Here is an 18,567-nt window from a genome sequence, read left to right as displayed (position 1 = left end):
AACACATCACCCAGTACTTGGTACTAAAAGTGTTCGAATTGAACTCAAACTTGGAAGAGGATGGAGAGAAATTTTTGCCAAGTGACATCGAAAATGTTGTCAAGTTGATCATCAAGCAAAAAGATATCAAAGTGCCACGTCGCGATCCAAACAAACTCGTACGGTGTGAGATGTTGTATGACATGGTGAAGGACCTGAATCCGTTTCCAGAAATCGATTTGCATGACCTTACAACTGACCCAAAACATTGGTATAAGGCCATGCCAATGTACCTATCCATGCAACGTGAGATAGAAGAATACCATGCGATGTGGCCGCATCAATACCGATCGAAACGGAAGAAACGAAAGCGCAAAAAGTCAAGAAGAAAGGGGAAGCGCAAACAGATGCTCGACAACCCAGATTTTCGGCCATTGATTCGGAATTTAGTAGTGGTCTCGATGTGTGATTTCCGGCGTACACACTTCAAAATCGATTGTTCATCCATGCGACAGGTGTTGTCTTCGCAAAAATTGTTGCCGAAAGTGGAAATTGAGAATAAAAAATTAAGAACAAGCACAACAATTATTCCAGAAAAGGATTTCAACCGGGACAGAGATTATTGGTGGAATCAGTATTTTTACATGCGAAAAATTCGACGATTCTTACGTGGCAAAAAGCAGTTTGACTTTTCCATAAACACCGATGGAATCTCTGTGTCTCTCCAGTACTCGGCCAAAAAGAAGACAGATAACAAAGAAATCGACCAAAAATCTCGCATCATTCAGAAGATTGAGGATGGCACAATCAAAAATTTTTCGGACGTTGATTCAGGTGTGCGAAGTTGGAATACCACAACAACACACGACATTGAAACTGGCAAAGAAGTAAGTTTTGTATACATTCGAATAAGTTGTGTGTATTTTAATAGAAAATGCTTAAGTGCCAAAACTCAATAACTATACCTTTTTTTCTATTTATTTTTTCAGACCAACTTTGTAATGTCGAGCAAGCAATTCCACTGGCAAACAGGTCAAAAGGTGCGAAATGCCAAAGCAAAGCGATGGACCAAAAATTTCGTCGAAATGGAGCGCGCAGATAGAGAAAACCGTGATCTGTATCCAGTGATGCCGTCGCCAAAAAAGCAGGGAGTGTAACTCTGAGGAGGAGGAATGGTGAGGAGGTGAATGAGGAGGAGGAGAGCGCTGAGGAGGTTCCTCCTCCTTACATGAGGAGGATATGAAAATTACCAAAATTTAGGCATATAAATTTATTTTAAACACTTCTATTGATTTTGATCGTAGCTTTTCATCGTTGGCATTCGTTCCAAATCAATAAAAGTGTTTAAAATAAATTTATATGCCTCAATTTTGGTAATTTTTATTTCCTCCTCATGTGAGGAGGAGGAACCTCCTCAGCGCACTCCTCCTCCTCATTCACCTCCTCACCATTCCTCCTCCTCGGAGTTACACTCCCTGCAAAAAAGTCAATGTGGCTGAACTACATCAAACACCGAGTCAAGATGATGAAGCATGGAATCTGCGCTTACTCAACTGCCAAGTACACTCGACTCGCCTTGGACAAACACATCAAGAGCAGTAGTGTTGTCGACGAATGGGTGAATAAGGTGACCGATAAAAAACCGACTCTGGTTTTTTTTTTTGCTGATGGCGAAGTACCACCTGACGGCAGAATAAGTATAAAGAAACATTTGCGGTGCCCAGGGGTGCGTAAGACTTTGAGGTTAATAAAGAAGCGCCGAGATTGTTTCATACAATTGGTGGACGAATGGGGAACATCTCAAACAGACGCAAGATGTATGAATCGATTCGAAAACCAGAGAAAAGACGCCAGATTCAAGAGATGCCGATGCGTACCCGACGCCAGAACATTGCTGCCAACGAAAATTGTGTCAAAGTTGGGCAAAACGGATCTATCGATTTACCGACAGTTACAACGCGCCATTAACGAAGAAGCATCGGAAGAAGACGAGTGTTTATTCCCAAAAGTAAAATGTTACTACAAAAACTGGCGATTAAACCTCGAATGCTCTGTGATTTGGCATCGTGACGTCGTGGCTGCTAAGAACATTCTACTGAAAGGTAAGGCTAATTGACGCACAATTTCGATTGAATGATTTTTTAAGAAGGTTCATTTGTTTAATTGTTCAGGACTATGGACATTACTGGGACTTCCGATACCGGAGGCGATCAATAGGTATTGGCGCGAAGCTGTTGAAGCAGCCGCTGCTGCTGTCGCCATCGTGGATAATGATGTAGAAATGTTCGAGTACGACCAGCATCCAGCTGATCATGCTGTCTAATCAGCACATTGCAAACAAAAAAAAAACAAATGTAACATTAGTTATTAAAGGCTATCCCGATCATGTGGGATAGTTGCGTTGCAGCAAGTTGACTCCCCATCTGGTTGATGTTAACTGCGCAGGAGTACTTTAGTGGGTGTTTTTAGGTAAGCATTATTCGATTTTGCAAAGAGTTTTTTGCTTCGGGACGTGCCAATATCAATCGATTCTTTACATTAATGCCATTATTTGAAACAGAATTTTATGCTCTTTAAATTGAAAACTACCAATTTTCTCTTTTCAATTTCAGGAAAACACCCTAATTGTACATAGACAGTTTGTTGCTCGGATTTCATGAATGTTCATCGAATAATAATAAATGTAACCGAATGATATGATTATTGTTTGAAATTTCCGCACTTTCAGTCGTGTTTGGTATATGTCTCTTTTATGGAAGTTATCTGAAATAGGACGTTGTCGGGGATTTCGTCACTCAAAACTGCTATTATTTCATCACAATAATAGAGTGCCGGTTAAAGAAAGTTGTGGTTGTTGATCCAGGAATAACCAAATATTTTCATTCCGACACTTTGGTGATCACTTACGCTTTATTTTTCAATGTATATGATCTTCAGCAATAATTGAAAAGCAAAGCACCAGAGAGCAGCGCTTATACATCATTTGTTGAGGTAAGGCCCATCATTGACGTCAAAGTATGCTTTGCTGTTCTCCGTTGCCCGTTCAGATCATGCGAATTTATTCTCCATTGACACAGATTTTATGTCATCGTGTAGTTTTGGTTAAATGGTACGTATTTTATTCTCTATCTGCCTCTCTTCTCTTCTCTTGCATATTCTCTTCGCCTTTTGTTCGTTCAAATCTTTCGAGAAATTTCTCCGTTTTACATAAACAAAGAAAGAGAGAGGGAAAGAAACACAGAGAGAATGTAAGATGCAGAAGAAATCCACAGATTATTGCATCATTTAATTGGATGCGCTACTTGTGCCGTAAACACGTTCAAAGTAGGTTATCTCGACCAGTTTAACATTACGGTATTATTTGTAGTACAATACGAATCAGAGGTAAAGCGAGAAGCAAGTAGAAAAAAAGAAATGAAGTAAAATGGAAAGAAGTTACAAAATGAGAAAATCGAGCGAAAGCTGGCGATGATTATTTAAGAAATTATGTGCCCTTTTCGATTTTCGACAAGGAAATTCAATCAAATCATTGCAGTACATTGCATTAAGATCAATATGTAACAACTTATCTTTTTATGGATTTTCTATGAAGAGTTCTATCAATCTGCACTATTTTTCTATCATGTTCAGCGTTTGATGTTTGCTATGATGCTATTGAAGCAAATGATGTAATTACGAAGAAGATCCACTTGCAGGCCGGTTGATGTGTCATAAAAGTCAGCTGATTTAAATATTCTTTCTAGCGGGAATGCACCAAAAAGAGCGCTCAACTTAACGGATTAACGGCATTTTTGACGATTGGTCCGTCGATTTTTCCCTATGAGTATATATATATATATATATATAAATGTGTGTGTGTGTGTGTTCAACTGCCTTTATCTCAGACGAAACCGACATAACATTAGCATGACCTGGTTATGTGATCCAATGAGCAAACACATACAAATACATATTATGTCTGCCATTAGATGTCATATTTTGTCCAAATCGATTGAAATAAACACTAAAATTACGTATATTCGTTAGCAGATAATGTTGACGATGAACAGCGAAGAATGTTGAAGAAAATAAACAATAGGAGACGAATCTCAGAAATATGTAGATAAATCGAATATAGTGAACTTCACATCGTATTGGTGACGTGACTAGTTGGCGCTCTAGAGGAACCAAGTCTACGGCGAATAACATCTAGCAACATGCTACGGTGCGGCCCACATTTGTAGTAAGTATAAATAATTTAACACACAAATAAAACAGTTGGCAGCGTCGAAGAGGATGGAAGAAATTCTGCTGAAAAATCAATTAAATCCAAAGCTGACATTCAATTGACGCATCGGTTTGCCCATTGAAATTCGGTGAAATCCGTTCTGATTTATGTACCAACATCATCCGTAACATTCAATCGTTTCAACCAAAATTTGTTTTAATACTTATTATATTATATTTGAATAGAAGAGATTATAGTCTAAAAGTTCATAGGTTATGCTGGAGTACTTTGATTCAAATAATAATTTTCCGGCTAAATATCGGTGTCTTGGGTTCACCATTGTCCATAACAGTGCGTCCAACATGATTTGGCACAGTCTCATATCATTCAGAGTTGTCGATGGCCATCAAAATGGTTTTAACCAATTTAGTACATTTTTAGTACTATTTTAGTACTTTTAGTAAGTAACATGCAAAGATCTTAAGCAGTACTAAAAAGTTGCTTCAGACACCATTGCTCTATTTCGATCAGTTGAGGAGTTATAGGACTTCAAAAAATGCTCAAAAGTGTTGTTCGGTAGCTAAAATTGATTTTTAGCCAGTAAAGTGGACTGGATGTATTTTTTTCGAGTTAATATGTTCTAGAGAGTTGTTTGTTTTTCCTTTGGCTATATTTTTGTCAAAGAAAATAAGTAAAAAGAATGTATACTGCGTGGGGTATGGTCGAAAAACTGAAAAAATCTACCTTTTTCGGACATTTGTTCCCCTAGCACCCACCAAATGTTATTCTTTTGGTCATCTTGTTCACAAAACTTGTTCATTGGACCTTTAACTACAACTTTGCTTCAGACAGTAAGATGTTGTCACCAATACTAGATGAGTTATTGATCAAAAACTGAAGAAGTCAACTCTGGAAAATCCTCTGAATCCCAAAAACTGCCTTGGTCGATAAAATAAAAACCGCTACTAAACTTTCAAAACCCAGCTAGGGTTTTGCTCACCTATGGTAGAACTAACACCTCTGATATGCCAAGTCCCGGTTGTCTGACATGTGTTGCACTGTGTAATGAAAGCACAATTTAATTAGCACAACTAAAATATATTAATGTGAGTGGAAATTCAACAATCACAATCGAATGAAGAAAAAATACATATATCTTTTTTGCTTTATACCATACAAAAGATAATGATCGTTTCGATCGCGTAATGGTAATCCCACCTTTTACGGTACTTTTTCGTTTCTTCTGCCATCTCCATAAGAGATCATTGCAATTTTGAGGCAATTATCAACATGAATTTCGGCTAGAAATGAAGTTGCGTTTGTATTTAATGGTATCCAAAAAATCGAAATAAAAATGTTTTTAGAACAATACTTTTAACCATTCTTTTGATCATAAAAATCATGGAACCGGTAATCGAGCTGGCCATCTGTATGTGAAAATGAAAATGGGTCAGATTAGAAGAGTTGGTGGTTTTTTGTTTTGTTCTGTTTTTGGAAAGTGTTACAAACGCTTTCCAGTTATGTTTAGCACCACATTGTTTTCGCTTCTGTGTTTTCTTTTTCAACGCGAAAGAAAGAAAAAATCGGAGGAGATTTTTTCCCTTCATACAATTCTTTTGCGATAAGAAGCACTGAACGATGGAGATGTCAAATGAAAACGTTGTTTTTTAAAGAAAAACACCGTGGTGACATGTTCAAATGTATGACTTTTTATTAAAATCAAATAAAAAGAAAGAATGAGTTCATGAATTACTATATCGTGCGGCTCATAACCCAGATTCTGTTCTTGTATATGCTTTCTTTTCTTTTCTTCTCTTTTCTTTTCGTTTCTCCAGTAAGCATGCTTATATATACTTTTTTTATTATTATTGTTCATTATATGGGCTAAATTTGCACTGGCAAATTATGTATACACGTTCGTGGCCTTTCTCTTTGCCACAATTGTTTTGTTTCCTTTCTTTTGCAGCGTAGCTACTTCGTTCTTTCTTTTATTTTTCTTCTCTTTTTCGCTCATTTTCATGTTGAAATGTTATTTTGGACCATAGCGAGATGCTGACACATTTGTTTAGCATTCGTTTCGCCAACATTCATGAGGTATTTTTTGTTTCTTCTACAATATTATGAATTTTTTTTAGATTATTTCACTGATTCTATCATAAACATTTGAATTTGATTATCATTGTTATGTTGGTCATTCTTTATCTTCCAAACCATTGTGCAATTTTGACATATGTTTGAAGAATTCGCCCAAAAGTCTCTTTTCCTCTCTCTCTCAATTTTGGACAGATACTGCTGTGTTAAATTGTACAATTTCTAATGGCATGTGGCGTGCAGTGGATGAAAGTTTTCTGGATTTTAATGCATCACATGTGCAGCACTTATTCAGCACCGATGCCATTCTGTATGCTTTACGCCCATAATTTACTGTTATCTAAATTTAACGTTTCATATGTTATTTCGGTGCAGTACAGTGCATAGTGCCATTGGAAAAAAAGAAATACGTGAAAGGAAACAAAAATAAAAATCAACATCAAAGAAGAAGAAAAAAAGAAAAGAAACGAAGCAACAAAACACCACCAAATGGAGGAAAAGCATTGAAAAAGAGGCGACGAGCAAAAAAGCGCAAGCACATCCATCGCTTGCATATATAAATAGCATTCAACTTGGAACATCAAGTACAATGTCAATGTTATGGAGCATTTATTGTTTAGTTTATAGCGCAGAGTGTTATATGCATGTCTATAAATAAATAAATATCCACGCGATTCGTTCACTCGCATTGCTAACGATACACATAGCTGTAACAGTCAATATACAATAAAAACAACAACAACAACAACAACAGCCAAATCCCACCGCACATGTCTGCCAACAACATTTTCATTTCAAAGCTTTGCGTCGATTATGCACGCTCGCGCGAATGAGATGCACGACATCGAGAGCCGTATGCTACTGCAATGTACTGGCGAATGCGACTTTATGGCTTGGTTGTTATTTTCACTGCTCTTTATGAAAAGTAGTTCATCAGCAAAAAGTGTACCAAATTGAATAATGAATACACAAACACACACACAAACACACAGAGAGAGAGAGACAGACACTCACACACAAACACACTCATACGGCTTTATGTGACCGATACTGAGAAAAATGTGTGGCTGTTTTCTATCTTCGTATTCACCTTTGAATCGGCATAACCACGATATGATAGCATGATTATATGTTTTTGGAACGATCAAGAGAAATGTTAATGTCCAAACGAATGCTAAATAAAAAAATAATCAGAAATTACGGCAGTGCTAGCACCAAACCCACGAAGTGAATGAAACAGAGAAGAGAAAAAAACAAAAGTAGCGCAAGACAAGCATGCAGAACATAAAAACGTTGAAAATAACATTTTACTGTGCTGTAAGATTCAACACAATCGTAAGCTGTCATGTGTCTGCTATTACCTCGAATGGCGTATTATAAACACTAGTTCAGCTCAACTAAATACGAACATAGAAATGAAATTGTTTTTTGTGTTTCTTTTTCGTTTTGTTTCATTCTTCTTTCTAATCGCGATCTTTTCACAAAGAAAAACTTTCTAAAATGATGTTTCTCTCAACATAAAATAGCTTTTGCCTTTCATTTCAGCTGAGTCTTTGCTCACTGATCATTACTGCTTGATCTCATCATGATGAAAAAACCTATTGGTTTTTTTAAATTAAATAATTTTTCTACAATATAACATTATTTGTTAATCGGAACTGCAATAATGTTGATGCACCAATACGTATTTGCCCAAACTTGCATTTCTCCCAAGGCTGAGCATTTTTTTCCTAGCCAATTTTGGGGCATAGACAACAACAAAAATATCGCGTCAATTCATTTCGTCCACTTTGATTTTTCTTGTACCGTGAAGTTGAGGGTCAAATGCTCGAATGCATTAGGTGTTACATATAGAACGTAAACTTGCATTTTGGGTTGCCATTCTTCACTTTTGTCATTATTTTATGTGTTCAAAAAAAAATATTTTACGCCGATTGGTAATCAAATTATGGTCCAATTTTATTTAATTACAAAATGATGATATTAGATTGAAGCATTTTTCACCCCAGCATGAATTGATTAAATATGAGGGATTAGTTATGATTTTTGAATTCAACCTGCTCCCTTACTGTTTTTAATTTCCAAAATGACAAGCAAGTTTTCCTTTTCAAGTTTTGGACCTGAATGGTCAAACTACAAATTTTTCATGCAATAAATTAGCATTGAATTTGGTTTTTGCGATAAAATATGACAAGAAAAAGAGAAGAATAAAACCAGTAAAAGTGGTACAGTGAAAAAGATCTGAGAGCGAAAATCAACCGAGACAAAAAAGCACCGATTTCCTACCGAAATACAAATTGAATAAAATAAAGTATGATGGGTTGGAAAGCTGGTAAATGTATTCATTTCTAGATCGTTTTAATAACAGTCAAAATAAGAGCCGTTTCATTCTATCTATTTGAATTAGAAAGCGATTGTGTATTGTTCACGTTTTTTTACGGATGGACATATTTCTTGTGTGCCAACTATAAAATACACAGTGTGTGTGTGTGTGTGTGTGTGTGTGTAAACTAGTGCGGGCAAACTGTTTGTGATCAACTGTATCTACTGTGTTCGCGCGGCGCTAAAAGAAGGAGAAAGCAACAGCGAAAGCGGGGGATAGATACGAGTGAAAGAAAACGGTAAACGAAGTATACGTCCGAAAATTGCGGTAACCCATATAAATGATAAGCTTACACGTAATTTAAGTAACACTTGAAAAGATTCTTTCTCTCTTTCTCTCTCTCTTTTAGTTTACAAAATTTCTCAATGCAGTATACGATGAATTAAATGTTCGATAAATACTGAATATATTTGCTTCAAATTTGAAGAGTTAAAAACTTGCGATCAGTGCATATAATATAGAATGTAACATGAGGTTTAGCATAGAGCATAGATATGATAGATCAATATAAAAAAAACTCCTATACTAGGTCATAAATTGAATGGAAATGTCGCACATTGAACAAAAACATGTTGATTGGCTGCGACTGTCAATAAAATAGCCCAAGCAACATTAACAATAGACCAACGAAATGACATACCACTTATGCACACTTATTCAGCGCTCAAGTTGAAATTGTGTTCTTTAGAAAGTTTCTTCGTTGGTCTCAAGATTATACAATGTGGTTGCCTCATTGAACAATGGTATTAGTGTTCGTGGCCATGGGTAAACAATAACTGTGGTAAGCCGTTGCTGCTGATGCGGCGGCATCGGTAACAGCCCAGCGAACAGTAGCACAAGAGAAAGAAATGCACGATCATGAGGTAACTGTGTGTGTTGGTTGCTCTCTTTTCATTTGTATATGTATACATCTCTCTATCCATTGGAATTTAAACAATGAAATAAATCGCAGTCAAGCAGAAGATCATAAATGCGCATGGTAAAGGTAGCACAAGACAAGGTAAAAAAGAAATGCGAATTATTTTTCATTTCGTGTTACTTTTCAATTTAACTCTATAACAATATAATTTAATTCGCCAAGTAACCCACTTTTTATTACTATAAACTTCGGCATATCCACCAATGTGATCTGAAATTAAATGGAACAAGAGCTTACATGCATTGACGTTTTTTGGGCAATGAAAATTTAGATTTTCCTACCAAAAACATAGATTTTCTTTAAAATTTCTTCGAATTATTCTTTTTTCCATCGAAATTCTTCCAAACGATTGGAGCGCCTTTCGTATAATTACATAGCTTTCATATGAACTACCAACGGGCAAGACGCAAGAGTAACAGTTATAATAATAAGTATGAACTCTCTGGTTTGTACGAAGTTGTGTCGAACAGTTTAAATATTATCATTTAGTTGCACTTTATGAATGACCTTTTCAAAACGTTTGAAATTTTTTGAAGGATGTTTCTTCTGAAATTCCCAATATTTTCAAGGGATAGGAAATCCAAAAAATGTTTATTATTTGCAAGAAGGCAAAGGAGCAATTTGTGAGTGTTGGTAATGGCCAAGTTTTAGAATTAAACGGTGAAAAATTGACATTCGGTCAGATGCTGTCATGTTGTAGGGGGATAGATTCGGTGCGATCGCAATCAGCCAAAAAAAAATTGGTCCGAAAGCAAAATTTCGAAATCAGCAGCTTAAAGGTAAACAATACCCCTACAATAGACCGTTGTGTCCCCATCTATGCATATGGTCCCTATAAGGATGAAATAATAAACGTTCTCAGTGCGAAACACGAAATCGGAAATGTGTTAACCAATGGATTCAGACAAACCTATCCTCTAATAGCTTTAAAGTGTATCAATTACGTTGCAAAACGGCGTGGCCTACCACAAGTAAAAAAGAGTTTCTGGTTTGTCTCAGCCAGTATTTCAAGCTATATCTTCTTTTCATGGTATTTTCTTTTCAACATTTCACAGAATATCCGGTTGGCTGTGGTGCATTGGAATGGAGAAAAAGCGTTCAGCTTAGATGTACGCCGTGAATCGCGAGAGAATACGCGGGGAAGAGAGACGGCGGCAGCAACGTAAAAGCAATTTCTAGTTTGTGTTATTGGGTCAAAATCACTCAAAGCAGCGTGTATTACGAATGCAGTATGCAATGAACGTATTACGAAGTGAAATAGCTTTGCCATTCTAATTGTTCTCAATTGCTTTCCTCGTCTTTCACTTATGTATTCTTCTTTTTTCATATGGTATGTTTTTCTCTTCGCTACACACCACGTTTTCTTTGCTTTATTGTTGCGTCTTTTTTTATATTTTCAACACAATCAGTGCCTCTTTAAGTAAACCGCTTTCTCCGCAACTGATTCATTTGAATGTGTCTATTTTAGAAAATAAATTGTACGATCTGCGCCGTGTGCTTCGTATAACCATTCACCGTGGTCTTCTTGTGCATGATAGGAACACTAAATGTTATATTGTGTGTTATTTCTAGGTATCGTTAGCGTCACACAAACCGACTCCGCCGTCTTCTTTTTCCTCCATTTCCATAACACAATTTTCTCGTCTTTCTTTCTCTTCATTCGGTTGCATTGTTGTTGGCCAATCTGTTCTCTCTCTCTCTCTCTCTCTCTCTCTCTCTCTCTCTCTCTCTCTCTCTGTGTGTGTGTGTGTGTTCGTGTGTGTCTTTAGCAAAAAATGAAGCACACAAATTACTCAATATTAAAACAGACACGCTCACAAAATGTATGATCGGTGCGACCTAGATCGCAAGATCCGATTTCAATCTATGTGTATTTGGTATTTGCCATTCTACACATTTTCCTTTTACCAATCACTTCTTTCTTTCTTTCTTTCTTTCTTTCTTTCTTTCTATGCCTCTTTCTATGCCTCTTTCTTCGTGTTATTTTTCTTATTTCTCCGTGGGGCTTTCTTCTAATCGGTACATACTGTTTGTGCTGTTGCTCACAACGAGATTATATCGTATAAATTGTTTGTCAAAGCCAAAGCCAAAGCCAAAGTCAAAGTCAAAGTCAAAGCCATAGCAATATATAATATGAAACCGCCAAAAATGGTACAAATTTCCATTCATAATATATTGTAATACTTCATATCAAAATTTATTTAAGTTTTTTTTATAGTCCCATCGAATTTTTGAAGAGAAACAAACATCGCTCACTAGGGTGCATGGAATTCTGAATATCAAACGTCTTCAAAGTCCCTAGTGTGGCTTTGGTAGAGCTCATCGCTTATCCCACATTCAAAAGACATTTTTCATCCATGAATGACTTGGAAAATGCTCGAAATTGGCCTCTTACGACATTTTTGTCTGGGTAAACTACTATTTTTTCGTCAGAATACATGAAAATATGAACATTTGAACATCGGTTTACCTAAAAATTTGATCTGAAATCGACATTTCTTCATAGAACAAGCGAATGGTCGCAAGCTGCATACAAAATATCACAATTATCCATAGAAAACTTACCTATAATAGCCTGTTATTAGTCTAATTCCACGTAATTTTGGACGACGAATCGATTTAGAGTTATCTCAATCCTGTCTGATTGGTCTAACAGCCCGAAAAATGGCCCTGTTCCAGCCTATGATTACAACTCGCAGTGTTTTTTGCAGAAAATCACATTTTTGTTCTCAAATATGCTTTTTTTGTATTTGATTCATAAGAGGCTCCCATTTTTCAACGAAACCATTTTTTGTCCAAAGACCCCCATTATTTTCGAAAAAATAGAGTTTTCTAACGTGAAAGTATCGCATATTTAATGTCACTCCCCTACAAAATGACCATTTTTCAGGTCAATTTTTGCACAAAACGCTCATTTTAGGTTAAAATAGTAGAAAAATGGTTGTTTTCGTTGAAAAATGGGAGCCTCCATGAATCAAAAATAGCAATTTACCCAGTCGGTAACATGGTAATAGGCCGTTTTGGACCATTTTTACCTAAAATATTCCAAATCGATCTCTTTTTTCATGAAGAAATGTCGATTTCCAGCCAAATTTATGGTTAAATCGGCGTTGAAATGTTCATAGGCTCATGTTTTTTTGCCAAAAAAATAGTAGTTTACCCAGACGAAAATGTCGTAAGAAGTCATTTTCGAGCATTTTCCAAGTCATTCATGGATGAAAAATGTCTTTTGAGTGTGGGATAAGGGATGTGGAGGTACAACCAATGCGCCAGAGCCAATGCCTGCTAACAATTGACTTTTATACCTGTCAAAACGTTCGCAGCGCCGCAGTAGTCGTTTTTGTAATGTAAAATACATTCAAAAAAATCCAATAGAAAAAAATCATAACGAAAATTTTTCATTCCCTTTTGTGTGGATCTTCTTCGAATACAGTAACATACTTGAGCATAGCAGCGCCACTATAATCGCAAAAATAACTATGTTGGATGCAGACAAATTGTTGTCGTATTTCCGTACGATTGACAGAATGCTGTTACCCATTGGCCAGAGCGAAATTTATTTGTCTCTATGCGTTCTACCAATTCGCAATAGAGACTTTGAAAACGTTTGATATTCAGAATTCGATGCACCCTAGCTATATACTATCTGCTTCGATATTTTGAATTCCTATTCGGTGTTCGAAATTCGTTCGATTGATGACAATTAATTTGTGCATAATTTAACGGCACAAATTACAAAATAAAAAATAAAGAATTGTTCGTCACAAGTGGCAAAATTATGGCAGTTTTGCTAATGATGCTAGATCTATTTATCATTTTCTTGGCATTCTTCGTTTGGAAGTATTAGTGGAAATTCAAGAAGTAGATGTTTTTTGGCCAGTCTACAGTGAAGTCTATGAATAATCATCATGATAATTGAAAATTGCATAAGAAATTTTTATAGAAAATATAACAGCAGAATATTTTGGAAGTATTCGAAACATATGAGCAAACAGCCATAATATTACCGCTATACCTTCACTATGTACACCTTCACTATCCATAGGCCCAAAACAAATAACCCCAATGCAACACTCTAAAGAAAAGCAAAAGCGACAGCAAGAAAAAGAGCATCAAAATCATCGAAAATAACAATAATGAAAAAAAGTATACGACAAACAAAAATGAATAGCAACGACCAAAGGCAAACATATAGCGAACAGAAAAAAGCAGCAGAAACAAATTTAACCAGTGCAGGAAAAAAACGCTTACAAAAAATATCAACAACCCGAAAGTACATCATTCGCGTTCAAGGACACATATTATATTTTACTATGTGTCGTAATACCGCTCACGGTAGACATATAATACTGATATGTATATATGTGGTGTGTATGTGTGCGTTTTTTCGTATTTCTGTCTTATTTACGGGAATTCGTATAAAACATTTCATTGTTCATTCGTTCATTTGTTCGTCGACACGTTCATTCGCCGTCTGTTATATCGCATATGCATTGGCGTTCAAATTCAGTTTTTATCACAAAATTGGGAGCGCCCGCGTACGTCGCAATTTGCGTTACGCTATGTGTCGCTGTATCTCTTTGTTCGAACGCATGCATAATTCGACTTCTGTGCTGGGTTGCTATCAAAAAGTGTTTGCATGCATTTAAACTCATATTTAACTTGTACCAATTTTGTCCTTGAACATGAGATGTAATTGAAGTGCTAATAAATGAATCCCATCGATAAGTACACATCAATGAGGAAACTATGCTCGCTTCTGTTTCTTTATCTCATTCTCTATGTTTCTTGGCATGGCAGGATTTTCCCGTCACTCCCATGGTTGGTCAGATGGAACAAAAATTAAACGAAGGAAAAGATCCATGAAATTTGTACGACGCTTCTCTGATTTGTTTTTTTTATTTCCTGTCTTCCAAAAAATCCCCATCGATATTGCATCTCAATCTAATGTTCAGATTGTAGTTTATATTTGTATTGATCGTGTTATTTTGTGGATTTTTTCGCTTTGAATTTGTCGCAGCGCATCGAAGAGCATTCTTTTATTCATACCAGGAATGGTTTTATTTTTGTATATAAACTGCATGCGTGCACGAAGTGAAATTTTTCGAAATTAAAAGAAGAAAGAGATGGGGCAAGAGAGTGCCTGAAAAAAAACAGCGATTACAATAAAAAAAAAGTATATTATGTATTTGACCGCTTTCATGGCCATACTTTACAAATTAACACACAGCGTTTTCACACATGCATACATACCGCACTGTGTGAAGCCATGTCCGCAGCCATAAGCGCGTCTTTTCCTCATTTTATATGTGCATTGTGTTCATTGTTCATAATGAACATTGAAACGAGCTACGAATATTGGCAGATTAATATACATACATATACAACATATTGTATAGATCTAAGTTTGTTCGAATACAAGGAGATGCGTCACTAGAATTCCTTTCTTGTGTGCTCAAATGTTATGCCGTTCTGCATGCCATGTTCACAATATACAGTTGTGATTCAATTGCAAATATACATAGATGAATAAAACGAAGATGAAAATGAAAAAAAGAAATGGGGAGTAACGACGAAGTATTTTCATTTGATGCACACGCCAACACACAGACATTACGAGGCGTCGATAAATGTGTACGGTTGTTGTTGTTGTTGTTGTTGGAAAATGTGTTGTTTTAGCGAAAAAGAAAGTTTTGCAATAGCAGCTAGCTCACTGAAACACAACGAACAGATTAATATCTATATTACATTATCAAAATGTATTAAGTATGACCTGAAGTGATCAAGTGAAGTTGCACTTGATTTGATGATACGCAAACGAATAATTGAATGAACATGTTTAGGGGGGGGTGCATGCACATTGCACATTTATAACATTGTATTTGGTGACATCTCACATGCATATTGACATAAAGCAGCGCATACGGTAATTAGTTCATGTCATTTGCGTGATTCAAGCGTTATTATTGCTTTTTCAATTGCTGATTGAATTTTTATTGCGTAAATGGTGGTAGTATGAGTACTATTTTGTAATTGATTTTATTTTCGTTTCGCTTTGTTTACAAGTAAGAACAATCAACAATGACATGGAATGATCCGCACACATTCACGTCCAAACGCTATCAGTAAAATGGAACCTATATCCTAATGGTCACAAAAGGGGGGAAAAGTACTTATTATATCATTTCATTGACGTCATTTACTGATTAAATTGTGTGCACTTCAACACGATTGCAGTTTAACTCTTTAGCAATTAGTGAGATGCATGGGATCCATTTACGTTGAGTCCGAAGCATCCAACATTTTTTTGACGGGAAAATTTCGAAAAAGACTAGGTTCGAACATGTACTCATATGCAATTTACTCTACGACACTAATGATGTCCATCTTCACAAAAACTTTTGATCATTTTTCATCAATTTTTGAACGCCTGAATACAATAACAATCAGAATTATGAAATTCACAGCATTTCAGGAGCGGTTATCAAGGTTTAGTCACTGTATACTTTTATAATGTGTTCAGTGTTTTTTTTTGCGCAGAAATTTCGTAATAATTTATATTGTCTGTTTTATAATGTGCACAAAATTTCTTTATTTTTTTTTCATCTTTGTAAAATGTTCTCACACAGTCCATGATATGATAGGCTATAAATACAATTTAAAGAAAAAAGACACAGCGTTCAAACTCGTAAATTGGACTATATCTACAACGAATCAATAATATTATTCGGCGCGCGTGCAACGTCAATGCACTTTGAATTACAGGTGGGCAAATTGAAATTCAACGATCACACAGTTCGTCGATTTTAAAATGATTAGCAATTAAGTTACTCTCTAAATAGCTGATCAATCAATGATCGAGCGTTTGCCATTGTAATCATTTTGATGAAATAAAAATTTCAGTCATTAATTGATGTTCCCGTTTGCATGCGAACATTGTTCAACATATTACTGAGATTATACTAAAAAAAATCTCATCCAGTTGAAAGTGCAATATTTAAATTTTTCGACATATACATCTCAAATAAATTTGGTGCAGTAGTCAATAATTTACTTATACGGGTTGGTTCCTGCAATCCCGTCTATTTTCCAACCAAGAGAGCATTGATTAAGATGGAAAACTATATCATTTATTTAAACCTATCAATTACTATATTTGATTTAATACTGCCAAGTTCTGGCTAAATAAAGTAGAGTATCGCTGTAGAGGTTTTCTGGAAAAGAGTGCAACAACTATTTCAATCATTTTCGATAAATGTTTGAAAGTTAAAGTTAAACTAGCGTATAAATGTTCATTGTTGATCATCAAAAAAAGATTAAAAGTAATTAATGACGCCTTCTAGGTTAACGGAGAAGGAAAATATTAAATATTTACACATTTCATCATCTATGAATCAAATGAACTGTATGAGTCAAAAGCTCTCCTATAAAATTGTTTAATTTTGTACTGGAAACGGATTTGTAATTTGGTCAAGTGCTTTGCATTACATCGTACATTTTAAATATTAACGATTATGAAATCTTGTCTTATGTCCACAATGAATGGAATCGTATGGCTAAAATGGATATCATACTATTTCATAATAATTTAATTGTGCTAGTATATAATGGTTTCATTTTACCCTCACAGCTCACACCAATGTCGCTTAAGAAGACGTCGCGTAACGTTGCAATACTTACTTAACATCTTGTGTGACTTCAAGTCTTTTAAACATACTGTAAACATCTTTCATTTTGCTGCATTGATGCTATTCTATTCAAATCATGGATTTCATTTTTTTCGTTGATGTTGCGATTGTTGTTGCTTTTGGCATTTTTTCTGCGTCTGCGTCGTCAATAGACCATTGGACTGGTGGCCGGTAAATTGAAAGAGAATTGTTGGAGATACACGTTTTTCGCGAGTTCATTCCCTGCTGTTTCCGAATTATAAACATTGTTGTAACAAACACACCACACGCTCGATGTTGACAATGTATATTCTGTTTTTCGGTTCATGGTCGATTCGCCACCCAGCGCACTACACACTGAACCACTACTGCAGCACATTTTGTGTTCGATCGACAGCGAGTTTTTCTGTGTGCTCTGCGCCAAAGTACACATCAAGCATATACTGAAAATTAAAACATAGAGCTTGCAGTTGTGTTGTATTGTATAGACAAAGTGTCAGCAGCACATTACGGCTACATGCGTGTCTGGTTCATGCACTTATTGTATATGTTGTTTTCTGTTTTGTTCTGGCTACATTTTGCAGAGCATAGTGAGCATTAAACGGCGTGCATTATAGATATATATATATATACATGGCTGGCAAACTGTGAGTTCTGGATGCGATTACATAGACGTTTAGTATACTATACGCGCGTGTCAACATTCTATGCTGTCTTCATTTTGTGTTATCGCCTTCTGCACTGTCTCGTATCCCTCCTGTGAAAACATTTGTACGAATTATTTCGGTTTACATTTCTTCGGAAACTATCATTCATATTGTTCAGTTGTAGAAATCGAGAGCTGAATGATATCAATCATTCAGTGGTTTTATATCGCAAAAAATTGTGTTAGACAAAGTTAGACGTATTATTAATAAACTTTACTTTAGTTTTCTATTCGTTATATTTCTTTTGATTACTCATATACTTGAGTTGAGTTGAAGATGGATACAATTTTCTTGAAAAATATTTGTAAGTAGGGATGAAAGGGATTCTACTAATTCGAATTGGCCGCAGCTGAACAACATACAGACAGATCGTTCATCATTACTCTTTTTTGCGTTCTCTCCGCGCCGCCTGATGCATGGAAAAGTGCAAGTTAGGCCAACAGCTCGTATAGCTGCGATGCGTGCGTATGTATTCCTGTATCCTCCACCCGAAAAAGCAACAAACTCTTCAAGGTGACCGTCTCTATTAGGCGCATCGCACTCATTGCTTACGACTCACAGACATGCTAATGAATCATCACTATACCAAAAAAAGAAACATAGTATATATGGAC

General features: G+C 35.9%; 2 protein-coding genes across 3 annotated transcripts in view; both read left to right on the top strand.

The window, feature by feature from the left end:
• Positions 1-18,567, top strand: part of LOC129574076 (zinc finger Ran-binding domain-containing protein 2) — a 103,360-nt gene that overhangs the window by 61,022 nt on the left and 23,771 nt on the right. The window lies entirely within an intron of this gene.
• On the top strand, positions 1,446-2,700 carry LOC129574078 (uncharacterized). 2 transcript variants are annotated; one of them, XR_008688657.1, is made up of 3 exons: positions 1,446-2,081; positions 2,151-2,448; positions 2,592-2,700. XR_008688657.1 is itself a non-coding variant. In XM_055455461.1 (2 exons), exons 1-2 carry the CDS (start codon positions 1,469-1,471, stop codon positions 2,300-2,302), a joined length of 765 nt encoding a protein of 254 aa, XP_055311436.1. In that variant the 5' UTR covers positions 1,446-1,468; the 3' UTR covers positions 2,303-2,578. The 2 variants fall into 2 exon arrangements, 1 of the variants encoding a protein (XP_055311436.1); XM_055455461.1 differs by lacking the exon at positions 2,592-2,700 and having other exon boundaries at positions 2,151-2,578.

Source organism: Sitodiplosis mosellana, unplaced genomic scaffold, assembly GCF_009176505.1.
Source record: "Sitodiplosis mosellana isolate CC-2019 unplaced genomic scaffold, AAFC_SMos_1.0 Smas_scaffold_6150, whole genome shotgun sequence".
Taxonomy (NCBI): domain Eukaryota; kingdom Metazoa; phylum Arthropoda; class Insecta; order Diptera; family Cecidomyiidae; genus Sitodiplosis; species Sitodiplosis mosellana.
This window is presented reverse-complemented; position numbering and strand designations above follow the sequence as displayed.